At 34.9% G+C, this 23,452-nt stretch overlaps 3 protein-coding genes and 1 non-coding gene across 4 annotated transcripts; 3 read left to right on the top strand and 1 right to left on the bottom strand.

The window, feature by feature from the left end:
• Positions 1–508: 508 nt before the first annotated feature.
• LOC131024056 (small nucleolar RNA R71) lies at positions 509–615 on the top strand. The gene has a single exon (XR_009101650.1). It is a non-coding gene; the product is annotated as a small nucleolar RNA R71 (small nucleolar RNA).
• A 12,034-nt stretch (positions 616–12,649) lies between these two features.
• Positions 12,650–16,121, top strand: LOC131019637 (protein-L-isoaspartate O-methyltransferase 1-like). The gene is made up of 4 exons (XM_057948228.1): positions 12,650–14,089; positions 14,932–15,199; positions 15,351–15,515; positions 15,694–16,121. The coding sequence occupies exons 1-4, from the start codon at positions 14,084–14,086 to the stop codon at positions 15,942–15,944; spliced, it is 690 nt and encodes a 229-aa protein (XP_057804211.1). The 5' UTR covers positions 12,650–14,083; the 3' UTR covers positions 15,945–16,121.
• A 296-nt stretch (positions 16,122–16,417) lies between these two features.
• On the top strand, positions 16,418–17,336 carry LOC131019639 (uncharacterized). Its single transcript, XM_057948230.1, has 2 exons — positions 16,418–16,896; positions 16,983–17,336. The coding sequence occupies exons 1-2, from the start codon at positions 16,759–16,761 to the stop codon at positions 17,253–17,255; spliced, it is 411 nt and encodes a 136-aa protein (XP_057804213.1). The 5' UTR covers positions 16,418–16,758; the 3' UTR covers positions 17,256–17,336.
• On the bottom strand, positions 17,286–19,341 carry LOC131019636 (28 kDa ribonucleoprotein, chloroplastic-like). Its single transcript, XM_057948226.1, has 4 exons — positions 18,874–19,341; positions 18,625–18,726; positions 17,668–17,928; positions 17,286–17,559 (listed from the first exon to the last, which is right to left on the bottom strand). The coding sequence occupies exons 1-4, from the start codon at positions 19,270–19,272 to the stop codon at positions 17,494–17,496; spliced, it is 828 nt and encodes a 275-aa protein (XP_057804209.1). The 5' UTR covers positions 19,273–19,341; the 3' UTR covers positions 17,286–17,493.
• Positions 19,342–23,452: the final 4,111 nt, after the last annotated feature.

Here is a 23,452-nt window from a genome sequence, read left to right as displayed (position 1 = left end):
GACCTTCTTCTCTTCATTGATCATACCATTGCTCACCATAAATTCGAGTGGTGGTTGCAAGAAGTTGTTGGGATTACCATAGGCAATATTTGGGTGGTGATTTGTTTGAAATCCTTGATTGTATTGCCCTTGATACCCTCCTTGGTGTTGAGGATGGAAGTTCCCAAAGCCTCGATTATTGTTGATGTAGTTCACATCCTCAATGTTGGTTCGTTCCTCCACCATAGGCTCCGATTTTGATGTGGACATAGCATCAATTTTGCTATTCATAGCGGTCAATTGAGCCGTCAAAAGAGCTATCGGATTCGAGCTTGTTGTAGCCGCCACTTTCTTCAAAATAGTTATCTCCACCGAAAATTGGTAGCTATTTGCGGCTAAATTCTCAATGATGTGGGCGGCCTCCTCGTGGCTTTTCTCCAATAATGCTCCATTGGCCGATGCATTCATGTCTCTTTGCATCTCACCACTACACCCGGTGTAGAATACACAAATGATTGTGTTTTGATCTAAGCCATGGTTAGGGCACTTCCTTAGCATCTCTTTGAATCTTTCCCAAGCTTCATAGAAGGATTCTCCATCAAATTGGTGAAATTGGACTATGTCCTTCTTCATCTTCATGGTTTTACCCGGAGGGTAGAACTTGTTGAGGAACTTTTGAGCCATCTTCTCCCAAGCAGTGATAGAACCACCCTTTAAAGATTGATACCATGTCTTGGCCATGCCCCTTAGTGAGAAGGGGAAGAGTCGAAGTCGAACGACATCCTCTGGGACTCCATTTATCTTGATGGTGCCGCATATCTCCAAGAAGTTTCCAAGATGTCCATTCGGGTCATCTTGAGAAAGACCGGCGAATTGGTTTTGTTGCACCATATTTATGAGGGCCGGCTTGAGCTCAAAATTATTGGCATTGATCATTGGAGCATGCGCTCCTCCTCGTTGGGCCACGGGTTGGAACATCTCGCTAATGGGTGGTGGTGGTGGTGCATTCCTTTGAGCCTCTTGCTCATTGATTCGCCCTTAGTCTTTGGAGTTGGAGAATCAATTCTTGATTTTCGGCCATGTTTTTCTCCAATTCTTTCTCTCTTCTCGCTCTTGCTTTGTTGCGTCGACAAAGAGCTTCAACCTCAAGGTCTAAAGGTATAAGAGGTGCACCCTTAGACCTTGTGTTCATGCACCATCTATCAACCAACAAGAACAACAAGTCAAGATACAATCTTACAATTGAAAACAAAATAAAACAAGTAAAATGTCTAAATTAATTAAGCACAATGAATCAAAATATCACAAGTAATCAAACTAAACTAATCCCCGGCAACGGCGCCAAAAACTTATTCGCTATTTATTTTTACTACGCCGCAAGTATACGGTGTAGTTGCAATATAGGGAAGCAATGTCGTATTCCACAAATATTAGTAGTCAAATTCTAGTGATTACCTTAAGTCATTATGCTAGAGCTATTTAGACTAAACAAGGAGGTGAGTGGTTTGATTAACTAACAAATTCAAAGACAAAATAAGAATAATCAAACAAAGTGGATTAATTAAGTGATGAAGGTGGTTTAGGGATTAGGCATCGATGGATTAGCAATGGACTTCAAATTAGCTCAATATTAGTCTTGATATTCCTATTTATCTAGAGTGATCTCCCCACTAGTTCTAGCCCCCTTTCGGACGACTAAAACGGTAGATTACGGATCATAGTTTCCATCCCCGGTCAACTTCTAACCTATAACTCCCAAAAGCACAAAGGATCGGTAAACTCTCACCTAACTCTCAACCTCCCGGTTTATTGAGTCAATATGTTTCAAGCTCCTAATCTATTATGATTATCCTCTCCCGATTCAAATCACAAATTAGAAATGCATAGAAAGTGGCCAACAATCCATACAAGAATTAAAGCTAGGGCTTGAAAAGATAATAACAATGAAATAATCAAGACATATATTAAGCATAATAATCAATCCATTACATAATCTACTAGCCTAATCCCCAAACCAATGGGGGATTTTAGCCTAACATGTTCACAAACAACAATCCAAAAACAAAGAGATACATAAATGAAATAGAGAGTAAAGTGACAAATCCTATTTCAAGGTTGCTTTCTTCCTTCTCTCCTCTTCAATGCTTCAATCTTGGTAGGTGGGTGTGTTAATAGAGGCTAGGGTTTTGGTGTGGAGTATTGGGGAAGATGAAATTGGGCCTTGAATGTTGGGGGAGATGATGGATATCAAGAATGGGGGAAAAAAATGAGTTTTAGAGCTCAAATTCGCGTCTAGGGTCCACTTGGGAGGAGCCCCGCCTTTTTCCCGCGGTTACAGCCCATGACCGCGGCTAGGGAACGTGGGAAAATGGCAGGGAACCCGCGGTCCCACCCCGCGGCCGCGGGTGGTAACCGCGGGGGTCCTCTGGAGTCGAGGGCGAGTTTGCCGCGGTCCCACCCCGCGGCCGCGGGTGGTGACCGCGGGCTACTGGGCTCTTTGCGCAGTCTGCTCGTTTTGCTCCGTTCTCCCTCGTCCGGACTCGAATTTGGTCGCCGTTTGCACTCACGGATTCCTCTCGAGACGTACTTCAATCTCATGTATTCAAAATTCTCCAATTAGTCCTTGATGTTTCCTGAAAACACTACAAAAACTATACCAAATATCAAATCTCAACAAAGCACAACATTAAGGTACAAACAAGCACTCACAAGCAAAACATGAAGGAAAATGACAACAATTCATACGAAAATGAGATATGAAAACCATGTTTGTCAGCCCCATCCAATTTAGGGGATCTGCTGGATGCATTTTTATCTCATTTTCAATTGTTTTAGCCTAAATTTAGAGTTAGTGATGCATTTAGGTGATCTGCTGGGAGTGCTCTGATTTTTGGACTAATTATTACCTTATTTGGAATTGTGTCAAGATTCGTGGGACGGCCCAAAAAAGAATACGTGTTAAGATTCGTGGGACGGAGGGAGTAATAATGTTCCAAAGAAAATGATTTTATGTACTCCCTTCCTTCATACTAAAACTTCCTAAATTTCCTTTTCGGGACGTCCATAAAAAAAATTCTTTATAGTTTTGGACTATATCCCACCACTAATAATATAAACCCTATTTACAACACCCTTTCATCGCTCCTAATATACTAAACAACACTAATTACAATATATTTTCGCCACTCACAATACACTTAACATCAGCGCCTGATGTGTGTGATTTAGTTGTCTAGACTCATGTCATTTATCGTGTATTTTATTTGATATTACCTAAGTTCAATAGTGTTTTGGCGCATGAATTATGATTGGAAGCTCGTTTATTCCATATTTTGTTTATTAAATGTTTGCTTCAATTTGATTGATTGATTTAGGTTTAATTATGAGTAGCTAAATTCTTAATTCGGCGAGAATAATGAAATACTGATTTAATATCTGTGAGACCTAATTGTTCATATAATTGATTCCTGTTGATTTCGATTTATTCCTTGTGTTTAAGGTCAATTCTGATTTAATTTAAGCCTGATCAACTTAGATTTAATGTGATTAAAGTCAATCGGTTCCTGTCAATCCGTAATTGTTGGAATGGTGTTGATTAGTAATAAAGCTACCATGTTCGTAGTAGGAATAAATTGGTAGACGAATTATTACATGCCTTCTTGGGTAATTTGTCTAAATTGAGTTCATTCATCTTAATGCTATTAGAATATTAAATCTAGGTCTGACGTCTCCAGCTAGGTTATATTTTAATAAGAGAAATAGGCAGATCTGGCGTGTACAACTGTCTATCGACACAGTAAGTAGGAATTGCGGTATGACAGCACGTTCACGGTATCTTATAACTAGTTGGTTGATATGGATTAATTTATATTTGCGTCGATGATCAGAGTTATTAAATTTGTATGGATTTATTCGAGCCGAATTACCTTTCTTTGATTGAATTTTAGTAATTGTTTATTTGATTTATTTGCTTCCTTAGTTTATTAATATTTCTCTCTTAAAATTAAGGCGTGGTGGCTACACCAATTTAGATATCTAGGAAATTGATTGCAATTACCCGTTCTATGTGGTTCAACCGTGCTTGCTACTAAACTATACTAATTCTTAGCTATTGCAGGAATTATTTGGTGGTATACGACGACTACCAGGGTCGGTCCTGACAAAAATAGGGCCCGGAGCGAAGTAAAAAAAATGGGCTCTTTATTTTTCATAATAAAAATGCCATATAACAATTATACATAAAAAAAATATATCATTTTTAACTTACAATATGACATCTTCTAGATTTTTTACTTGCAATGTCATTTGTAATCTCTCTTTTTTTCACATTTATAATCTCTTTTGTTTCAAGCATTTCTAGAACACCTTTTTTAATAGAAAAAATTGCTAAATCATTCAATCTTTCTTGCGATAGTGACGACCTCAAATATGTCTTCATTAATAATTTTAACTTAATTTGAGAAACTCTGCTTAGCTGATGCTACAGTAACATGCATAGTCGACATGATCCTATGAGCAATTGCAATTTTTGGATAACAATCTGCATATTTTACAAATTCAAGAATTTCAATTGCTGGCATAATCTCATTTGACAAAGTCATTTGTAATATTTTTAATTCCATAAATAAATCATCTAAATTAATATCACATAAATTATCATGAGTAAAAGTAAATTTCAGAGCAACACAATGATTTCTTAACTCATCATTATCTAATGCTTTCAAAATTTTCGAATCACACATAAATCAAATAAATGTTCAAAAAAAATTATTTGTTAAAATCTACGTTTTAAATAAGTGATTATCAAGTTCAGGACAACTACAAAATATTTAATTCTAAACGACTTTTCATGTGATAATAAAATTTCAACACTTTCTCGCTCATCAAATTACTTTTTTTCAGAAATAAGATGTTTTGTTGAAAAAATTGACTCTATGTTTATTTTAGAAGCAAATGCACAACAATTTAATCAATATATTAGTAATCATGTATATATGGAGTAACATTTAATTTATGGCAGAACAATTCAAACTTCAAAGAATTAAAAAAAAAAAAAATTCATCCACCGGCGGCGGCAGACGAAAGTAAACAGCAATTTAATGAATAAAATAACTAACAATTTATATATTCTAACAGTAAAATTAAATTTTACTAACTTGAAAATCAAAATCGATAAATTGCCTTCGGCCTTCCTTTAAATTTAATCTCAATTTTCAAATACAGTTGATTGTAGATGAAGATTTTCAGTATGTAAATCGCAAAGAATTAATAAAATTATAGTTTGTAGATTCAAGAATATTCTGAATATATATAGTTTATTATTACGACATAAAACTTCCGGGAATAGATTTTGGGATTATTTTTGGATGGTTGTTTGCAGAAAAGAGGAAGAGAAGTTGAAGCGACAACTTAAAGAACGATATAATTTCAAAATATTATTAAAATGCAATTTTATTCAAGGAAAAAAAAAAACAGGAAAAAAAGAGTAAAAATATATTTGTGATGATAGAGTTGTTAATTTAAATTTATTTTATGCTATGATCACCAAATAAAATCATAAAAATTATATATCGCTTTACACTCTATGTTTCACCTCTTGTCAAAACGCGTTATTTAACTGTTCCGATGGAAATCGATGCATTATGAATCCACAATGCAATTGCATTGATAATCTTTTACATGTAAAGCCATACTACTAAGTACTAACCACACAAATTCTTGGCAGTTTCACGTTGGAAAATACAAGACGATTGTTTTCGAAAAATGAAAAATAAAAAATAAAAGACGATTATTGTCCCACCAATCGCCCAATCTTTACGCCAGAAAATGAAAGGTCCGTCTTTCATTCCCCACCACTGCATTATTGCTACAGCGACCACTTGAAATTTTCCTCTGCTAATTATATTTCAAATTCAAGTATATATGGTAATCGGTACAGCTAGTATTTTAGTACTCACTCCGTCCCACGAATCTTGACACGTTTGGTTTTGATACGAGAATTAAGAAGTTGTAGATTAGTATTTTAAGTGTATAGTTAATGAAGTATAAAAATGATAAAGTAGGAGAGAGAAGGTAATAAAAGTGATAAAGTAGGAGATATAAGGTAATAAAAGTACTCCCTCCGTCCCAACTTTTAGTATCCAACTTTTCTTTTCTGGTCGTCCCATATTTTGGTACTATTTCTATTTTTAGTAAAAGTAGGTGGGACCCTTACTCCACTTTAATTATTTTAACTCTCACATAAAATGTGGGACCCTTATTCCACTCACAACACACCAATCACTTTATTAAAATCCGTGTCGTTCTCAACTCGATACCAAAAGCCGGGATGGAGTGAGTAATAAAGTAGGAGAGAGAAGGTAATAATTATTACCTTATTTGAAAATATGTCAAGATTCGTGGGACGATCCCAAAAAAAAATGTGTCAAGATTCGTAGGACAGAGGGAGTAATATTTTATATTTATGTATTTCAAACAACTTCTTTTAGTTTGTTTGTCCTTCTACTTTCATTGTTTTGTACGTTTGCATGCTATATATAGCTTGAAAGTTTTACTACCCTTTGGCCTTTTAAAATGAATGCGAAATGGGCATACACTATAAAGTGCAAGGGGACAAAGAGTTTTGAAGATCATGACGAAAAAGTCGAAATAATTGAAAGTATAGCAGGCTAAAATTGAATCAATTTAGTGGAAAAACAAGTTACACAACCACGGCAACAAAAACAATTAAATCTAAACTTTATTTTTGGCCAAGGGAAACAAATTAAAATTAAATCTAAACTTTATTTTTGGCGAAGGGAAACAAATTAATAGAGTGAATGAATCTATATCTATATAATATATAAAAGAGGAGTTTTTCCCTCCATTTTTTTCCTCTATTTTTTTTTCTCTCTTCTTACACCAATTTTTTCACTATTTTTGTTTTTATTCTTTTATATTTAACTATTTTCTAAATGTCATCAAATTTGATTCATGAAAAAATAATCAATATATATCTTGAATTTAATATAGTATAAAAATCATAAAAAATGAACGAGTTATGAAAATTTTAAAATATTTTAGTTTCTGTCTCTTCATCAAAAATTTATAACTTTTTATTTATGTTTGTGTATGAAAATATTTATTATGATGAATAATAATATATAATAATATGCATAATGCAAATTTCATTATCGAATCAGTTTTAAATTTATTTAATAACTATAATTATCAATATATTTTGTATAAATTGAAATTTTATATTTTTTAATTCAAGATTTTATTGAGTCATTGATGTGAATTATTATATTTTATTTATATAACATATTTTGTATTTATTTATATTATAATTTTTATTTATTTATTTAAATTTTTTGTTTAATTTCAATATCTGTCGTGCATCGCACGAATAAGCGTATATTAGTACATAATCAAAATAGAGGAACACTTACAAGACCAGGCCGAGCGCAGGTTAGAAGCAGGCTGAGGGCGGGCTGAGCCGATCATCAAGTTGGGATGAAGATTTGGCGAGTCAGTTCATATTTATAAAAAATTAAACAAAATTAACAACTAAGTTGAGGATCAGCTCCTATATTTCTGGTTTTAAAGATAAATGTCTTATTCATTGTACCACATAGTCTTTCTTAACTTTTATTACAAACTTTATTTATAAAGTTTTAGGGGGCGTTTGTTTTGCATGATTGATAAGATGTATGATTGAGTATTTTTATCATTAAGATTAAGATTTCTTCAATCTCACTGTTTGGAATAATAATCAAACAAAACTAGCTCAAATGATTGAAATAATCATGGTCTTTGAATATCCCAAAGTTACAATCCATCAAAATAAATAGAGGATTAGTTTTACTATTTTTTATCTATCAAGGCTAATCCTTCAAAGTACACATCCCCTTATTTGATTATATGAAAAGTCTCATTTCCAAATAAAGTCTTTGCTCTCAAGAAAAGTCTTATTTGGTTTTGAGAAAAGTCATATTTGATTTTGTAAAATGTCTTATTTGATTTTGTAAAAAATATTACTCCATCCGTTTACGATAAGTGTGGTGCAAATGGGAGCGTGCGAATTTTAAGAACAAATATTGAGAAATTTGTATAAAGTGAGGAAAGAGGCTCACCAAAGTTGATTTGTTAGATAATTAAAAATAAATTTTTGAGTTAGATTTTTTGTAAATATTGTGTATGAATGAAAGTAAAAATATAAGGGTATATGTCATAAAATGGAAAGACCAAACTTTATCGTGGACAAATGCATGGAATATTTACATTCAAGCAAAATTTTCATTTATGAATAAAAAGTCTTAAAATTTTATTTGCAATTAAAAAAAATGTCTTATTTCTATTAAAAAGGTCTTATTTTATTTATGAAAAATATTATTGATATTCAAGCAAAACTCTCATTTACAAAATCTTAAAGTTTTATTTGCTATGAAGAAAAGTCTTATTTGATTATATGAAAAATATTACTCCTTCTGTTCCACTTGACTTGACCTGTTTTTCTTTTTGGGTTGTCTCATTCAACTTGATCTGCTTCCCTTTTAAAATCAATTTTCACTACAATAAATGTGACACACACATCTATACATACTTTTACACTATAATTTCACTCTCCTAAATAAATGTGTCGAAAAGAACTAGTTAGGCCAAGTGAGACTGGACCGAGCTAAGGGTGTATTTATAGGATTATAGGCTTTCAAACTTAGATTTTGACGTGGAGGAAATATGAAATTTTGGTAAAGCAAAATTTTCCTCCGAAAATTCACAAAAACTTAAATGAGCGCCGTGTATTTTTTGCGCTCACATGGTGCGCGCTGAATTTAATATATATTGAAAAGAAAAAATTAATTCTGGACAACCTGTACTCCTCTCTCGTCTCTCGCTCATCATCTTTCTCTTCTCTCTCAAAGGAACACGCAAACAACGCCGCGCCGTCCTCCTCCTTCTTCGCCGGCGGACTCAAAGGTGAAGTTGCTAATGTCTACGGCGGCTCCAGTCGGGCGGCCGCCCTCCGATTTTAAGCGAGAGGGAGATGGTGAAGGCGCCGGCCTTCACCGATTGAGCCTTGAGGGCGGAGGCGGCGGCGTTGTGGTTGCAAAAGAGTAAGCGCAGAAGATGTTGGAACAGGGAATTCATCTTATTCGGGTTGCGGAAGGCTATGAGATGGCTTCAAGGGTATATATCGCATAAGTTTGAGTTTAGTGCGATAAATGACTATTATTATATTTTCTCTTGAAATGACTAGCTCAAATTTAAGGGTGCTCCACTGTTCTATATATAGCTTAAGCATGTCACTGTGGATTGTGGTCAAGGTGTTTGTTAAAATGTCTCAATGAATAAAAAGTTGAATAAATAGTGTTATTTATTAAGTTCAATAATGTCATTTACAAATATTTCAAGTGTCATTTACTATTTTTGCTCATGCATGCGTATCTTGAACTCCAAGTGCAGAAGAGAGTGTCAATGGAAGCAAAGATTCAGATGAGTGTGAAAAGAATGCTTCTTAGTAAACAAAAATGACACTGTTTAGCTTAGTAAAAGACACTTTTAATATATCTAAATGACACCATTTTTCTTTCTTGGTAGATAACATTTTTTTCTCGATAAATGACATCATTTGCGTTAATAAATACTACTGTATTTATATTTAAATGGCACTTTTAATATATATATTTATATAGGCACTATAAGATTTCAAATGACACATAGACATTTCGAATGACACTACTATATTTCAAATAACACTATAACATTTCTTAAGAAACTATAAAATATCAAATGATACCATAATATTTCAAAATTTCAAAGTGTCATTTGAATTATTTGAGTGTCATTTTAAGTGTTGAAGTGTCATTTGAATTCTTCGAGTGTCAATGAAATGTCAAAGTGTCATTTTAAGTGTTGAAGTGTCATTCGAAATTTCAAAGTGTCATTTTAAGTGTTGAAGTGTCATTTGAATTCTTCAAGTGTTATAAGTGTTGAATTGTTATTTTAAATGTTATAGTGTCATTTGAAATGTTATAGTGTCATTTCAAATGTCATAGTGTCATTCGAAATGCCATAATGTCATTTTAAGTGTTGAAGTGTCATTTAAATTCTTCAAGTGTCATTTCAATTTTTGAAGTTTCATTTTAAATGTCATAGTGTCATTTGAAATATTATAGAGTCATTTTTCGAGTATCATTTTAATTCTTCAAGTGTCATTTCAATTCTTCAAGTGTTATTTGATGTGTTGAAGTGTCATTTGAAATGTCATAGTGTCATTTCATTTCTTGTAGTGTTATTTGAAATGTCATAGTGTCATTTGAAATATCATAGTGTCATTTCAAATGATATAGTGTCATTCGATATGTCATAGTGTCATTCAAAGCGTCTTTGAAATGTCATAGTGTCATTTGAAATGTTATAGTGTCATTTCAATTGTTGAAGTTTCATATGAAATGTCATAGTGTCATTGAAATCTTATAGTATCATTTGAAATTTTGTAGTGCCATTTGAATCAAAAGCGTCATTTGAAATGTTTAAGTGTCATTTCAAATATTAAAATATTACAGTATAATTAGTATGTCAGAGTAGTGTCATTTGAAATCTTATAGTGTTATTTGAAATGTTGTAGTATCATTTAAAATTTTGTAGTGCCATTTGTTTGTCGGAATAGAGTCATTTGAAATCTTGTTGTGTCATTCGAAATCTTGTAGTGTCATTTGAAATCTTATAATGTCGTTTGTATGTCGAAATAGTGTCATTTGAAATGTTAAAGTGTCATTTGAAATCTTGTAGTGTCATTTGTTTGTCGGAGTAGTGTCATTTGAAATGTTATAGTGTCATTTGTTTGTCGGAGTAGTGTCATTTGAAATATTATTGTGTCATTTGGATGTCAATGTGACATTCGAAATATTGTAGTGTCATTTGAAACATTATAGTGTCATTTGAAATGTTAAAGTATCATATCAAACAATATTTTTCTTATTAAATGAAACCTTTAATATAGAACAAAAAAAGAACAAATGATACTATTTTTCAAACTAAATGAAACCTTTAATATAGAACAAAAAAAGAGCGAAACTTTTAATATCATTTATTAATGATACTATTTTTCAAACTAAATAAAATAAAAAAATAATTAAAACTTGAAACGAAAAAGAAAAAAGAAGAAGAAGAAAAAAGAAACTACATACTTAAAAGAAACTACAAGTATTAAAAGAAAGAAACTATAGAAAAAAGAAAAATACTACAAAGTATTAAAAGAAAGAAACTATAGAAAAAAGAAAGAAACTACAAGTATTAAAAGAAAGAAACTACAAAAAATCTCGCCTTTTAATAAAGAAATTACATACTTAAAATAAAGAAACTACAAGTATTAAAAGAAAGAAACTGCATAATTAAAAGAAAGAAACTACAAGTATTTAAAGAAAGAAACTATAGAAAAAAGAAAGAAACTACAAGTATTAAAAGAAAAAAAAACTACAGAAAAAAGAAAAAAACTACATACTTAAAAGAAAGAAACTACAAGTATTATTTTAATAAAAAAAATTACATATTTAAAAGAAAGAAACTACAAGTATCATTTCTAAAACTTTGTTAAATAAACAAGATTTGAATAAATTTTTAAGTGACACTCTACTGTTAACAAATGAAACTATTACGATCAATTAATGACACTTTTCACTTTTCATATATTTAAGTTAATCATATAGACGACTAAGTTATTTACGAAACTTCATTAAATTAGCTTTTCAAAATGATACTATACTATATATAAATGAAACTATTAATAAAACGAAATGAAACTATTAATGAAATAAACCCAAAAAAAATAGGAACATATAAATGAAACTATTAATGAAACGAAATGAAACTATTAATGAAATAAACCCAACAAAAATAGGAACATATAAATGAAACGAAATGAAACTATTAATGAAATAAACCCAACAAAATTTTTGTTCCTAATGGGTTTCGAACCCAAGACCCACCCCTCACTTACACAACCTGCGCCCAAACCAACTGAGCTACAAGCTCTATTGATAGTTAATGCATTAACAGTTATATATATAATGAATAAAGTCTTTGTATTTTTTTTTTTAAATATATGAGATGGATCCGGATCCGGGTCCGACCCGACCCAGACCCGCGCTCACAGAATGCGCGCACAAAGCAGCGCTCACGTAAGAGCACTCCCAGCAGATCATCTAAATGCATCACTAACTCTAAATTTAGGTTAAAACAATTGAAAATGAGATAAAAAATGTATCCAGCAGATCCCCTAAATTGGATGGGGCCCACAAAAAATTTTACACCCACCTAAATTCAATCTTAAATTTACACCCACCCTAAATTTATTTTAAACTTATAATTAGTAGGGCCCACACATAATTATTATTTTTATGTAGAAAATAGGAGATCTGGTGTATGCATTTATAAAATCGAGATCCTAAAATTAAATAGGGAAGCTTTAGGGAGGATTATAGGAGCATAATTTTGGGATTTCTGCTGGGAGTGCTCTAAGTCTTCCTCCCGAAAATTTGCATTTTGTATCTCCATTTGAATCTGTTGTGTATTGGAATTGAAACACCAAATGCGAATATAAGCGCAACTTGCATTACAATTTTTAATGATGTTAAATTACAATTTAATTCGTATATATATTAATTAATTATATTTATTTAATGATACAAATTCTGCTAATCATCTCTCTCACATTCTCAAACACTGTAAAAATCAATTATCATAGTATATCTCAATTTTTGCCCCAATTAACGGGCTACTCAATTCTGTAATTCTCATTTAAAAGACTACTCAAAACTCGAATTCTCTTTATTGGGACTCCCAACAATTGGAGAAACTAGTTCGATTTTTAAACAGAGTCCACCTCTTTGTGCCGTCGGATTTGACTATTTTGTGGTCGAAATTTAAATTTAAATTGCCGTTGCCTGCGACAAAGTCGCCGGAGGGGGAAAAGGCCGGGAACGAGCAGTTGAGCCTGAGTATGCAGAGGCCTTCTGGTGGACTAGAACTTGGTTCGAGGTTAGGCATCGTGGTGGTGCTGGCAGCGCAACCGCCTTTGAAGCGATGATAGCCGAGAGAAATAGCTCCCGGCGACGCGATGAGGTTATAATGGTGGAATTTAAGGCTGAGCGGCTCGGTTATAGGATATAATTTATGTGACTATGTAGTCTGTATCAAAAATCTCAATGTCGCAATGACTTTTTCCCTTCCGCCTCGTTGCGACGGCAATTCTCGAGCTATTCGATACGGCTGCAGGGTGAAGCAGTGGAGTCCCGATGGCGTGATGCAGAGGATGTGAAATCATGAGGGAAATCAGCTTGGAAGATACTCCACCATCCATCATCGGATTGGTGGTGGAAATCAGCGGAGAATCTGTCGGTAATCAAACGAAACCGAAATAAAAATTGAAATCGAAAATGCCTCCAGATCTTTAGCCACGAAGAAGAATCCACGGAGAAGAAGAAGATTTGTGCAGATTTTGTAAAAAAAAAATAGATTTTGGAAAGATCATCTTTAGCTGACGGAAATTATTCAGATCTTTAGCTAGCTTTGATGAGAAGATATTCAAATTTTGGGAATTATTCAGATCTTTAGCTGATGAAAATTCCAAATTAATGGCATGGTAAATTTGACTTTTTTCACAGAAAGTAGCTAATTTTTATATTTTTATTTTATTAGATATTTTTATTTTAGTATAGCAAAATGAATATTTTCATTCATCTATTATAAACTATCCAATATGACCAAGAGCCAATCCAAATAACGGCCCAAGTTAAGAGACTGGGCTTAATATTAAGAAAGAAAAGCCCAACCCATTATATATATGATTCGCACCGATAGTTGAGATATAAACAAAAGGAATCGCAGATTGGAAAGCGTTAACTGATAAGTGAGGAAAGGAATAACTCAACGATTTCTGTTGCTATTCGCTCAATGCGTACTGTTTCAGCTACCTTGCGCCTTCGACTTAACCTTTGATCACTTGACTCTCCGCGGCATCCCCCACCGCTGCCGTTCATCTCTCGCCACCGTCGCCAAACGCTCATACCTTCCCTTCCTCACTCCGTCGCTGACGCGTCCTTAAAACCCGTTTTTCTACCGGATGGAGGTATCCGTACTCTATTTTATCACCGCTCGCGATCACAAACTCACTGACGCAGCGTGTATGTGTTTGCATTGTGAAACGAGATTGAAATTTAGAAGAAATGGAGTAGCTTTTACTCGAAATTTATGTTTTGATTAACATTGGATATTGGAAATTAAGAACTCGTTACTGGAATTTGTCGGTAACGTGCAATGATTCTGTAGAGCTAAATTTGCAATATCAGATTTGTTGTTTTTTTTGCGGATTAGTGCTAATTACTGTTTTTGAGTAACGGAAATCTGGTAATGCTTGAAATCGGCCTTATTGAGTCTAAGAGCTAAGTACTAGTTTGATTAGGGCTTTTCTGTTTAATGGGAGCTTGATTTAGGCTTTATCTGAGATAAAGTTTGGAAATTGTTAGTATGCCAAAGTTAGTATGTCCAGCTTGCATAGCTCTCATGAATGGCAAAAATTAGATGAATTCATTGACTTAGTTCATGTGAAAACAGAACTACTAGAAGTCTAAAATCCAGAACGGTGTATTGTATTGTACTTTGAAAAGAGAAAAAAGGAGATCCATATTGTTCGCTTATACTATCAGCTAAAGATGATTAACTGGAGCTTTCAAGTTTATAAAAAGCAATAGATGAGTAGAATTGGAGTCTAGGGAGAAATCGTTTAGCTTTTTGTTCCTATGTAGTATTACTGTGTGTGAGTTGTGAATTCTTTGTATTTATCTTGCTATTTTTCTTGTCGTATGACACATGATCTGTATCATGTGGTTTTCCTGTTGTCTTAACGAACAGATCATGAGAAGTACCTTTATATGGCATCTAATCTCAACTTCGTTTTCTCTTCCCTGACAGCAATACTGGAGAGGAAGCAGTATCAATAAGGAGGGAATGGTGCAGCACTTGCAGAGTTATGGGATTATAAAATCAAAGAAAGTGGCAGAAGTGATGGAAACCATTGACAGGGGTTTGTTTGTTCCAGAGGGCACACCCCCATATGTTGATAGTCCTATGCAGATCGGCTACAACGCCACTATCTCCGCACCTCACATGCACGCCATGTGCCTCGAGCTGTTGGAGAACCATCTCAAACCCGGCATGCATGCTTTGGATGTTGGCTCTGGTAATGTAGATTGTCCCAATACGTTGATATACGAGGGCATATTTTCTGCTCAGTTGGTGTTCTCTAAATAGTTGGTCCATTCGAGGAACATAACATCGCTGTGCCCCAGTTCTTATACTGCCCTTTGAGCTTTTGTAAATTATTCTTGTAGGAACGGGTTATTTGACTGCTTGTTTTGCTGTAATGGTGGGAGCACAAGGCCGTACCGTTGGCGTCGAGCATATTCCTGAATTGGCTGAATTTTCAATCAAGAATATAGAGAAGAGTGCTGCAGCTCCGCTGTTTAAAGAAGGATCATTCTCGATTCATGTTGCTGGTATGTCATGGTGAATGCTGGTCTCTTTTGGTCTGTTCAATTCATCTAATACATTATTTCTTGTCATTTATGCATGTGCTGGAGTTGTCATGACTTGTTTAATGTTTTAAAGTTAATTGTTATGACTTTGATAATGCAACGACACTTTGATTGCTTAATCTATATTGTGCTCTTGTAGATGGCAGGCAGGGATGGCCGGAGTTTGCGCCTTATGACGCCATCCACGTCGGAGCTGCCGCACCAGAAATCCCACCAGCGCTTATCGAACAACTGAAACCCGGTGGCAGATTGGTTATCCCTGTCGGGAACGTCTCCCAGGAACTGAAAGTTGTGGACAAGAACGCAGACAGCACACTCAACATTCAGAGCGAGACGGCTGTTCGGTACGTGCCGCTGACTAGTCGAGAAGCACAACTCCAGGGGCGCTAACTTTACTTGCATGCCATGTGTATATTTGTGAGGATTATGAAATAAAGCAACTCAATGTATAACTATGCCGCATACATGAAAACCCATTTGACAATCACACCAAATGATGTTTTACATGCTCAAATAATAGCTGCGTTCTATTTGATGGAAAAAGATGGAATATAAATATTCTCTTTATTTTTGACTCTTTTCATATATTTTCTTAATTGAAATTTTTTCCCAAGCAGCTTGTTTCCCCTTTTTTTCATCTCAAATTATAATAATATTATTATGAGATATAGGTGTGATACGATTTTCTCAGGTTATATAATTTTTGATCTTCTAATTTTGCTCTCAAAATATTTGAAATTTGGCAAATTTGTTCTACCACAAAATCCATGGATCTCTCACTCTTTTTTCTACAAATCATCAATCAATTTCCGAGGTAGCATCTCCATCAAATTTTCCGTAGTGAAGAAGAAAATAGCCAAGAAAAACAGTAAGTGGCATTTAGATTTAATTTAGGGCATTCTAATTTGATTGTAATATGTTTACATAGAGAAATGTTATACTACATTTTTATACTTATGTGAACATCACTAACGTAACCATGTTAATTTATACATAAATGAGTATTTTGAAGGGCTAATAGGAAGAGTCAAATCGATCACAGAACAACCGACCACATCTCTAGATAGGCCTGAGTTACAACGTGGCTGCATTAGCAGAGCTGGACAGATGATAAAAAAAAAAAAAAAAAAAAAAAAAAAAAAAAATCTCAACTTGGCTTTCTTTTCCCCAACAACAAAACGCAGTATCAATTAAGAGCGAGTGAATGGTGCAGCAGCAGCAGCAGAGTTATGGAATTATGCAGTCAAAGAAAAGGGCACAAGTGACAGGGGTTTGTTTGTTCCAGAGGGCACACCCCCATACATTGACAGATCGTCTACAACGCACCTCACATGCACGCCATGTGACTCATCTGAAATTTATAAGCAGTTTAAGAGCTTAATTGTTTTAAAAAGCTTATAGCTTATATTGTGTTCTTGTATCTGGCAGGCGGGATGGCCAGACTTTGCGCCTTACAACACCATTCACATCGGAGCTGCCACACCAGAAATTCCCCCCAGCGCTTATCGAACAACTGAAACCCGCTGGCAGATTGGTGATCCCTGTTGGGAACGTATACGAGGAACTGAAAGTTGTGGGCAAGAACGCAGATGGCACGTTCAATATCCAGAGCGAGACGGCTGTTTGTTACATGCCAGTGCCACTGCAGCTCTGGGGGTGCTAACTTTACGTGCGTGCCGTGTGTATATATATGATAATTAACTTAATGTATAACTATGCCTGCATACATGAAAAACTATGTTGCCAAGTCTCTTTTAAATGCGAAATTTCTCGTCCGACTACCCAGTTTAAGCTATAAATACTATAAGAGTGCAGGCAAAAGCAAGCTGGTTTTTCATGTGTGGAAATAAAATCTCTCTTAGCCTCCTAATACCATATTGATCATATCTGCACAAATAAATAAGCCTTAAGACTTGATGCAATAGTAGATTCGTACAACTCAAATACCGTTGCCTGGCGGTTCATCTGCAGCGACATTGACCCTGATTGCTCTACCATCCAAACTCTGCAAAAAGTTCAATGGTTGAAGAAGATTAAAATGTAAATATCTAGAGTTTCTCCGAATCTTATATCGGTCGCATATACTAAGAATGAGAAACACAAGCAGATTTACCATTCCATCAAGGTTGGCAATGGCATCATTCAATTCCGCTTCACTTGACATCACTACAAAGCCAAAACCACGAGATCTTCCATTCTCTCTATCAGTGAGCACACGAGCACTCACAACTTTACCGTACTCACTGAACACCTGCTGAAGACGTGCATCATCCACACTCCAAGGCAAGTTACCTACGTATATCCTGTAACGAGCAGGGGGTTTTGATCCTCTTTTAGCTGCTTTACTAACAGTCAGCAATCGGCCATTGAGATCCTGTTCAGAGGGGTAGGGGGGTTATAAAGCATGTCTCTAAACTAAACAAATTTGAAATCAGATAGTAGTTAAGAAACACACTTCTTTACAAGAATTGGCACACTTCCTTTCACATGAACTAGAATGTAATACCAATATAGATACACATAATTTAACACATGTAATGAATTTTGTTTAGCAGAGCTCCTCTCCACGTATAGAGTTTCAATTTTACATAACAAAATCAATGATGAGAAGTTATTTCAAGTCATTACATCTAGACACCTTCACAAACCTTACACAGAAAATCCCAGTGGTTATTTGCTTTCATCAAACGATGTTCATTCTTCACATTATTTACCAGTTTCCAAAAATACTGGAGTTCGAATTAAAAGATTTACCATATAGACATTGAATCAATGCAGCAAAATGACTACTACTTTATCTTCCACATCTTGCAATACCAAATAAACAAAACTGCCACTCAATGCACCATCAACTTCTTTAAGGAGCACTAATTCTGATAACTATTTTTACCCAAAATACTACTACACTGTTTTCAATACATCGCACCCCTCTTCTACTAATTTTACCTAGAGCCCAAGAAAAGTTACCAACACAAATATAGACCAGTCTCCACCAATAGCATAAATTCATCAAACTAGCAACGCCAGACAACATGAATACGAACCTCAGCAATACCAATTTAGAACTTACATAACGATTGAACATTTCCACAGCTTTCTCAGCTTCTACCACACTACTCATCGTCACGAACCCGAACCCTCTACTCTGCTCAGTCTCCCGATTGCAAATAATCTGCAAATCCACACCAAGCCCACAAATGAAAAATCCAAATACACACCTCCAAAATGCAACCAACATATCAAAATTCAATCTTGATCTCAAAAACTGACATCACAATGTAAATTACTCAATACATCACAGTAATTAAACACTCCATACATTAACAATTTCCACAGTGCCAGCCCCCTTGAAAATCTGAGCCAGACTAACACCGTCGACGTCGTACGGCAAATTCCCCACATACAATTTGGCTTCCTCCGGCGGCTCAACGAACACATCAGTCTCTCCGCTGTCGGGAGCTTCAGCCCAGCTGAAATCTCTGCCGTCTTGCTCCTCGAGGAGAACAGGGCTGTCCTCTTCTTGCTGAGCGGCGATGACAGAAACCCTCAAAATAGGTGATAGTGGAATTGAGGAAGCGCAAGAGCAAGAAATTTGTAATTTGATGGGTTTGATGCGTATTGACGGAAAAGGGTGTGAGTATGAAGCTTTTGAAGCTGTGAAGAGTGATGGGAGTGAAGAAGCTAGGCAGCCATTTGTAGATTTTGCAGCAAAAGCCATTTTTCTCTGAGAATTATCAATTTGGAGAGAGCGACAGAATTGGGTTCGAAGGGTTTTGAAAAGTGAAATATATATATAGGGGCAAAAAAATATACATATTCATTTTAAAAGAGAAAATTTAAAAAATATTAATTTTTTATAAAATATATAAATTATATTATTTAAATTCTTTTATTCTTATATAGGAGACATTTACTTTGAAGGATTAGTTTTGATAGATAAAAATAGTAAAGTTAATTCTTATTTACTTTGTTGGATTGAAACTTTAGAATATCACAATGCCCTTAATTATTTTTATCATTAAAGTTTATTTTACTTGATTCTTTTTTTTTTATCGGGCAAAGTCATGTTAGATGTAGTAATTAGTTCCCCATCCACTCCAAGAACCACCTTATCTCTCCATTCACCAAAATCCACCTTATATTTTACTTGATTCTTATCCCATTAAAAGGGTGGAATTGGAGTAATCTTACTCCTGAGAATAAAAATACTTAATCATCCATTTTACATTGATGTTCAATTTAGAGTATTAGTGTATTTTACATTGATGTTCAATTTGAAATCGGTAAATGTCAAGTATTAGTGCAATTTTTAAAAACGTTCGACTACTAATATTCGATTGCTCGACTCATAATGGTTGAACATATTGAGTCACAGCCCACTATACCTAAGTACTGATTAACCCGGGGTTATGACTCGGGGTGGGAATTAAGAAGCGGGAAAGAAAGGGAATTTATTTGTTTAACATAAAAGTATTTTGAGAAAACATGACATTTAATAACATAGCACTAGGATCATATCTGATCATCTGAATACTTACATAATATTCACATAATGGTGACTTAATCGAGGTGGATTACCTAATAACAAATATATCGACTTCATAACATAGAGTTACCATAATCAAAGTATTTCGCAGTGAAAAAATGTGTGAGACATACATATGAATAGGGGTGAGCAAAATCGGACCGAACAGATCGGTTTTTTTGGTCCGGGTCGGTTTTGGTCCATGTATTGGTTCGGTCCGGTCCTATTTTTTTGGACCGAAAATATTTCGGTTCGATCCTGGTCCCGGGGAGGCCAAAACCGACGAAAATCGGACCGAACCGAATATATATATATTTTAAATAGAGTAAAATTTTGAAATAGCCAAAATGAATCATAAAACACAAATTATGGCGACTCATTGAAAAAACATAAATTTTGGCCATTTTTATAGCTTTGGGACGTTTTTGCCCTTAATTGGGCGGACTGGGTAGGGTCAGGAGCGCGGGTCGCGTGCCGGGTAGGATCAGGCACGCGAGTCGGGTTAGGCACTTATGGCACTATTAGTGCCAACGAATTTTTTTTTTACTCCCCCTGCCCTGTCTACCCCCCAGACCCCCAACCCCACCCACCACCAAGCCAAAAAAAAAAATACTCCCCCTAGATAAAAATAAATCAAATTTTACTTTTGTTATTTTATTTTATGGCACTTATGGCACTATTAGTGCCATAAGTGCCAACGAAAATCCAAAATAAAATAAAGTAAAATGGTCTTTTTAGCACTTATGGCACTATTAGTGCCATAAGTGCCAAATATGCAGAACAAATATAGAAACAACAGCATCATCTAAACCCTAAATGGATCATTTAAACCCTAAATGGATAATCTAAACCCTAAATGAAATATCTAAACCCTAGGGGAAGTGTTTAAAAAGGTCCTTTTGCCACTAATAATGTCATAAGTGCCATAAAATAAAATAACAAAAGTAAAAATTGATTTATTTTTATCTAGGAGAGTACAAAGAAAAAAAAATAGCTTGGGGTGGGTGGGGGGGGTAGGCAGGGCAGTGGGAGTAAAAAAAAATTTGGCTTGGGAGGAGGGAGGTGGGTTGGGTCGGGGTCTGGGGGGTAGACAAGGCAGGGAAAGTAAAAAAAAAAAATTGGCTTGGGGGTGAGTGGTGGGTGGGGTCTGGGGGCAGGAGAGTAAAAAAAAATTTGCTTGGGGTGGGTGGTAGGGGAGGGGGTGGGGTCAAGGGGTAAATAGGGCGCAGAGAATTTTAAAAATAAAAAAATAATTTTTTTTTACTTAGGGGTATATTAGGCATATTGCCTAATTAATTGCCATAATTTATGTTTTTTCAATTAGTGGTCAAATATTGTGTTTGCATCTTTAATGTGGCCATTTGACACCATTGTTTCTTTTAAATATATATTTAATATTTTTATTAATATTATTAATATTTTTATTAATTTCTAAATTTTTTTTTAATTTTTAATATTTTAAAAATGGTCGGTTTTGGACCGAATCGGACCGAGAACCGATGGCGGTTTCGGTCCAATTTCGGTTCAATCCTAGGGTTTCAGTTGGTCCGGTTCGGTCCAAAAAATATTGAAAATTTGGTCATCGGTTTCGTCGGTTCGGTTCAGTCCGGACCGACTGCTCACCCCTACATATGAAGATATATATTACTTAATCATCAAAAGAGAATCCGCTCAACACCAATCCATTCCATCGCCTGCTCAACATGCACATTTAGAAATACATGCAGGGCTGAGTATAAAAATACTCAGTGGGCACATGCCGAAATTACAAACATGCATACACATATATATATTGTACTGCCAAACAGTAACACACATGAGTTTTCTTGAAAGACTTGTGCTTACTAAAACATTTCTTTCATTTTCATAAGATTGGCCGGCCGACCCATTTTTCTTTCATATGTTCCATATCTGTTCCTTTCTATCACGCGCCGGGAAGGAGGCCTCCTTCCACGGAAGCCAAGACCGATCGCAAGCGACTCGCAGTCTCCATGAGTGTACACGTTAACCCATACTAGCAAACCTTCGTCTAGCATAGGGCCCGAATTCGATTTCCTTTAAAGTTGGCGAACCAACATAGATAGGATACATACGTAAAACATAAACATTTTTGGCAGACAATCATTTCATAAACATTTCATATGATTTCATAAAGAGTCATTCATCATTTGAACTTTATATAAAACTGAAATTAGCAGTTAAAAAGAATCATCTGTTAGGTCCCTTGGGATCTCGAATAGGTGTATGGGGGGGATACACCTATAGGCTATTTTTCAAACGAAAACAAACTGACACAACCTTTTTTAGTTAAAAGAGTTTAGCAAGACTTAGGTTGGCGACTGATACTGAATACTCTTCAGTAAGGAGTTATCAGTTAAGTCAAAGACTTTAATTGATACACGTTAGGCTTCAGTCGAGTTTGTAAAATAGAGGAGTAATATGAATCTCACTGACTATCCGAAGATTTATCAGTTCGACTAATATTACTGGCAGCGAAAAACTTTTCTTTCGAGTTTGTAAAACAGATGAGTAATCACCAAAAAAAAAAGCTCTACAGAGAAAGGACGATCCTCGAAATCTCTGCATTTAATGCGGCAGTACTTCTGGAGTGCATGGCTTCCTTTAAGCTTTGGAGCTTCAGTCCGAGGAAAAATGTTTGACTGATACTTGACTTTAGTATCAGTCCGCTGAATTCACGTGGCTCGCATTAAGTAATCAGTCGTAACTGATTCTTGGACTGGTTAGTCAAATATCAGTATTTGACTCTGCCTTAAATCATCAACAGTCGGCAACTTCAGTCTTCAGTCTTCAGAACAGCAACTAAACTAGAAAAAAACTCTAACACTTGAGTTCGAACAGTTTTAGTCTATTACAAGTGAAACCTATTGATTTTGGTATCATCAAAACTAGGATTAGGATATTTCATTAGGTTCCCAACAATTTCCCCTTTTTTGATGATGCCAAAACCACACAACAGTTCTAAGACAAGAAAAGACTGAATAAGAACAACAAGTTACTAAACAGGGTGAATACTATTCCCCCTTAACAAGATAACCTATTAACTTGCATTCGAAGGAAAAACACAACAGTTCAAAAGAAGAAAACGAAGACATAACTGAAGTAAATAATCAGAGCCTGGACAAAAAGATATTGTCTTCAGGTTGAGATCAAAAGAAGTTCATTTCATTTCTTTAAAGATAACTGATGAGAAATCAATTAAGGTACAGAGCAGAACATACAAAGGAGTAAAAAGCATAAAAACACATGGAAACCCATGGACTCCATCAGTCTACCTGTTTGCACCTTGAACTTGATCTTTGATCGTCGTCTTCATCTTTATGTTCCTAAGCTTGTTTCTTCTATACTTATTTTC

Source organism: Salvia miltiorrhiza, chromosome 4 (genome assembly GCF_028751815.1).
Source record: "Salvia miltiorrhiza cultivar Shanhuang (shh) chromosome 4, IMPLAD_Smil_shh, whole genome shotgun sequence".
NCBI lineage: Eukaryota > Viridiplantae > Streptophyta > Magnoliopsida > Lamiales > Lamiaceae > Salvia > Salvia miltiorrhiza.
Note: the sequence above shows the minus strand (reverse complement) of the source record. Positions and strands in the feature narration are given on the sequence as shown.

Coding starts and splice junctions, on each gene's coding strand:
- LOC131019639 (XM_057948230.1), top strand. CDS start 16,759: ATGGTGCAGCAGCAGCAGCAGAGTTATGGAATTATGCAGTCAAAGAAA. Junction 16,897..16,982: donor GCACCTCACATGCACGCCAT/GTGACTCATCTG, acceptor TGTATCTGGCAG/GCGGGATGGCCAGACTTTGC.
- LOC131019637 (XM_057948228.1), top strand. Junction 15,200..15,350: donor TGCTTTGGATGTTGGCTCTG/GTAATGTAGATT, acceptor TTATTCTTGTAG/GAACGGGTTATTTGACTGCT. Junction 15,516..15,693: donor ATTCTCGATTCATGTTGCTG/GTATGTCATGGT, acceptor GTGCTCTTGTAG/ATGGCAGGCAGGGATGGCCG.
- LOC131019636 (XM_057948226.1), bottom strand. CDS start 19,272: ATGGCTTTTGCTGCAAAATCTACAAATGGCTGCCTAGCTTCTTCACTC. Junction 18,727..18,873: donor GCACTGTGGAAATTGTTAAT/GTATGGAGTGTT, acceptor GTGGATTTGCAG/ATTATTTGCAATCGGGAGAC. Junction 17,929..18,624: donor TGGAAATGTTCAATCGTTAT/GTAAGTTCTAAA, acceptor CCCTCTGAACAG/GATCTCAATGGCCGATTGCT.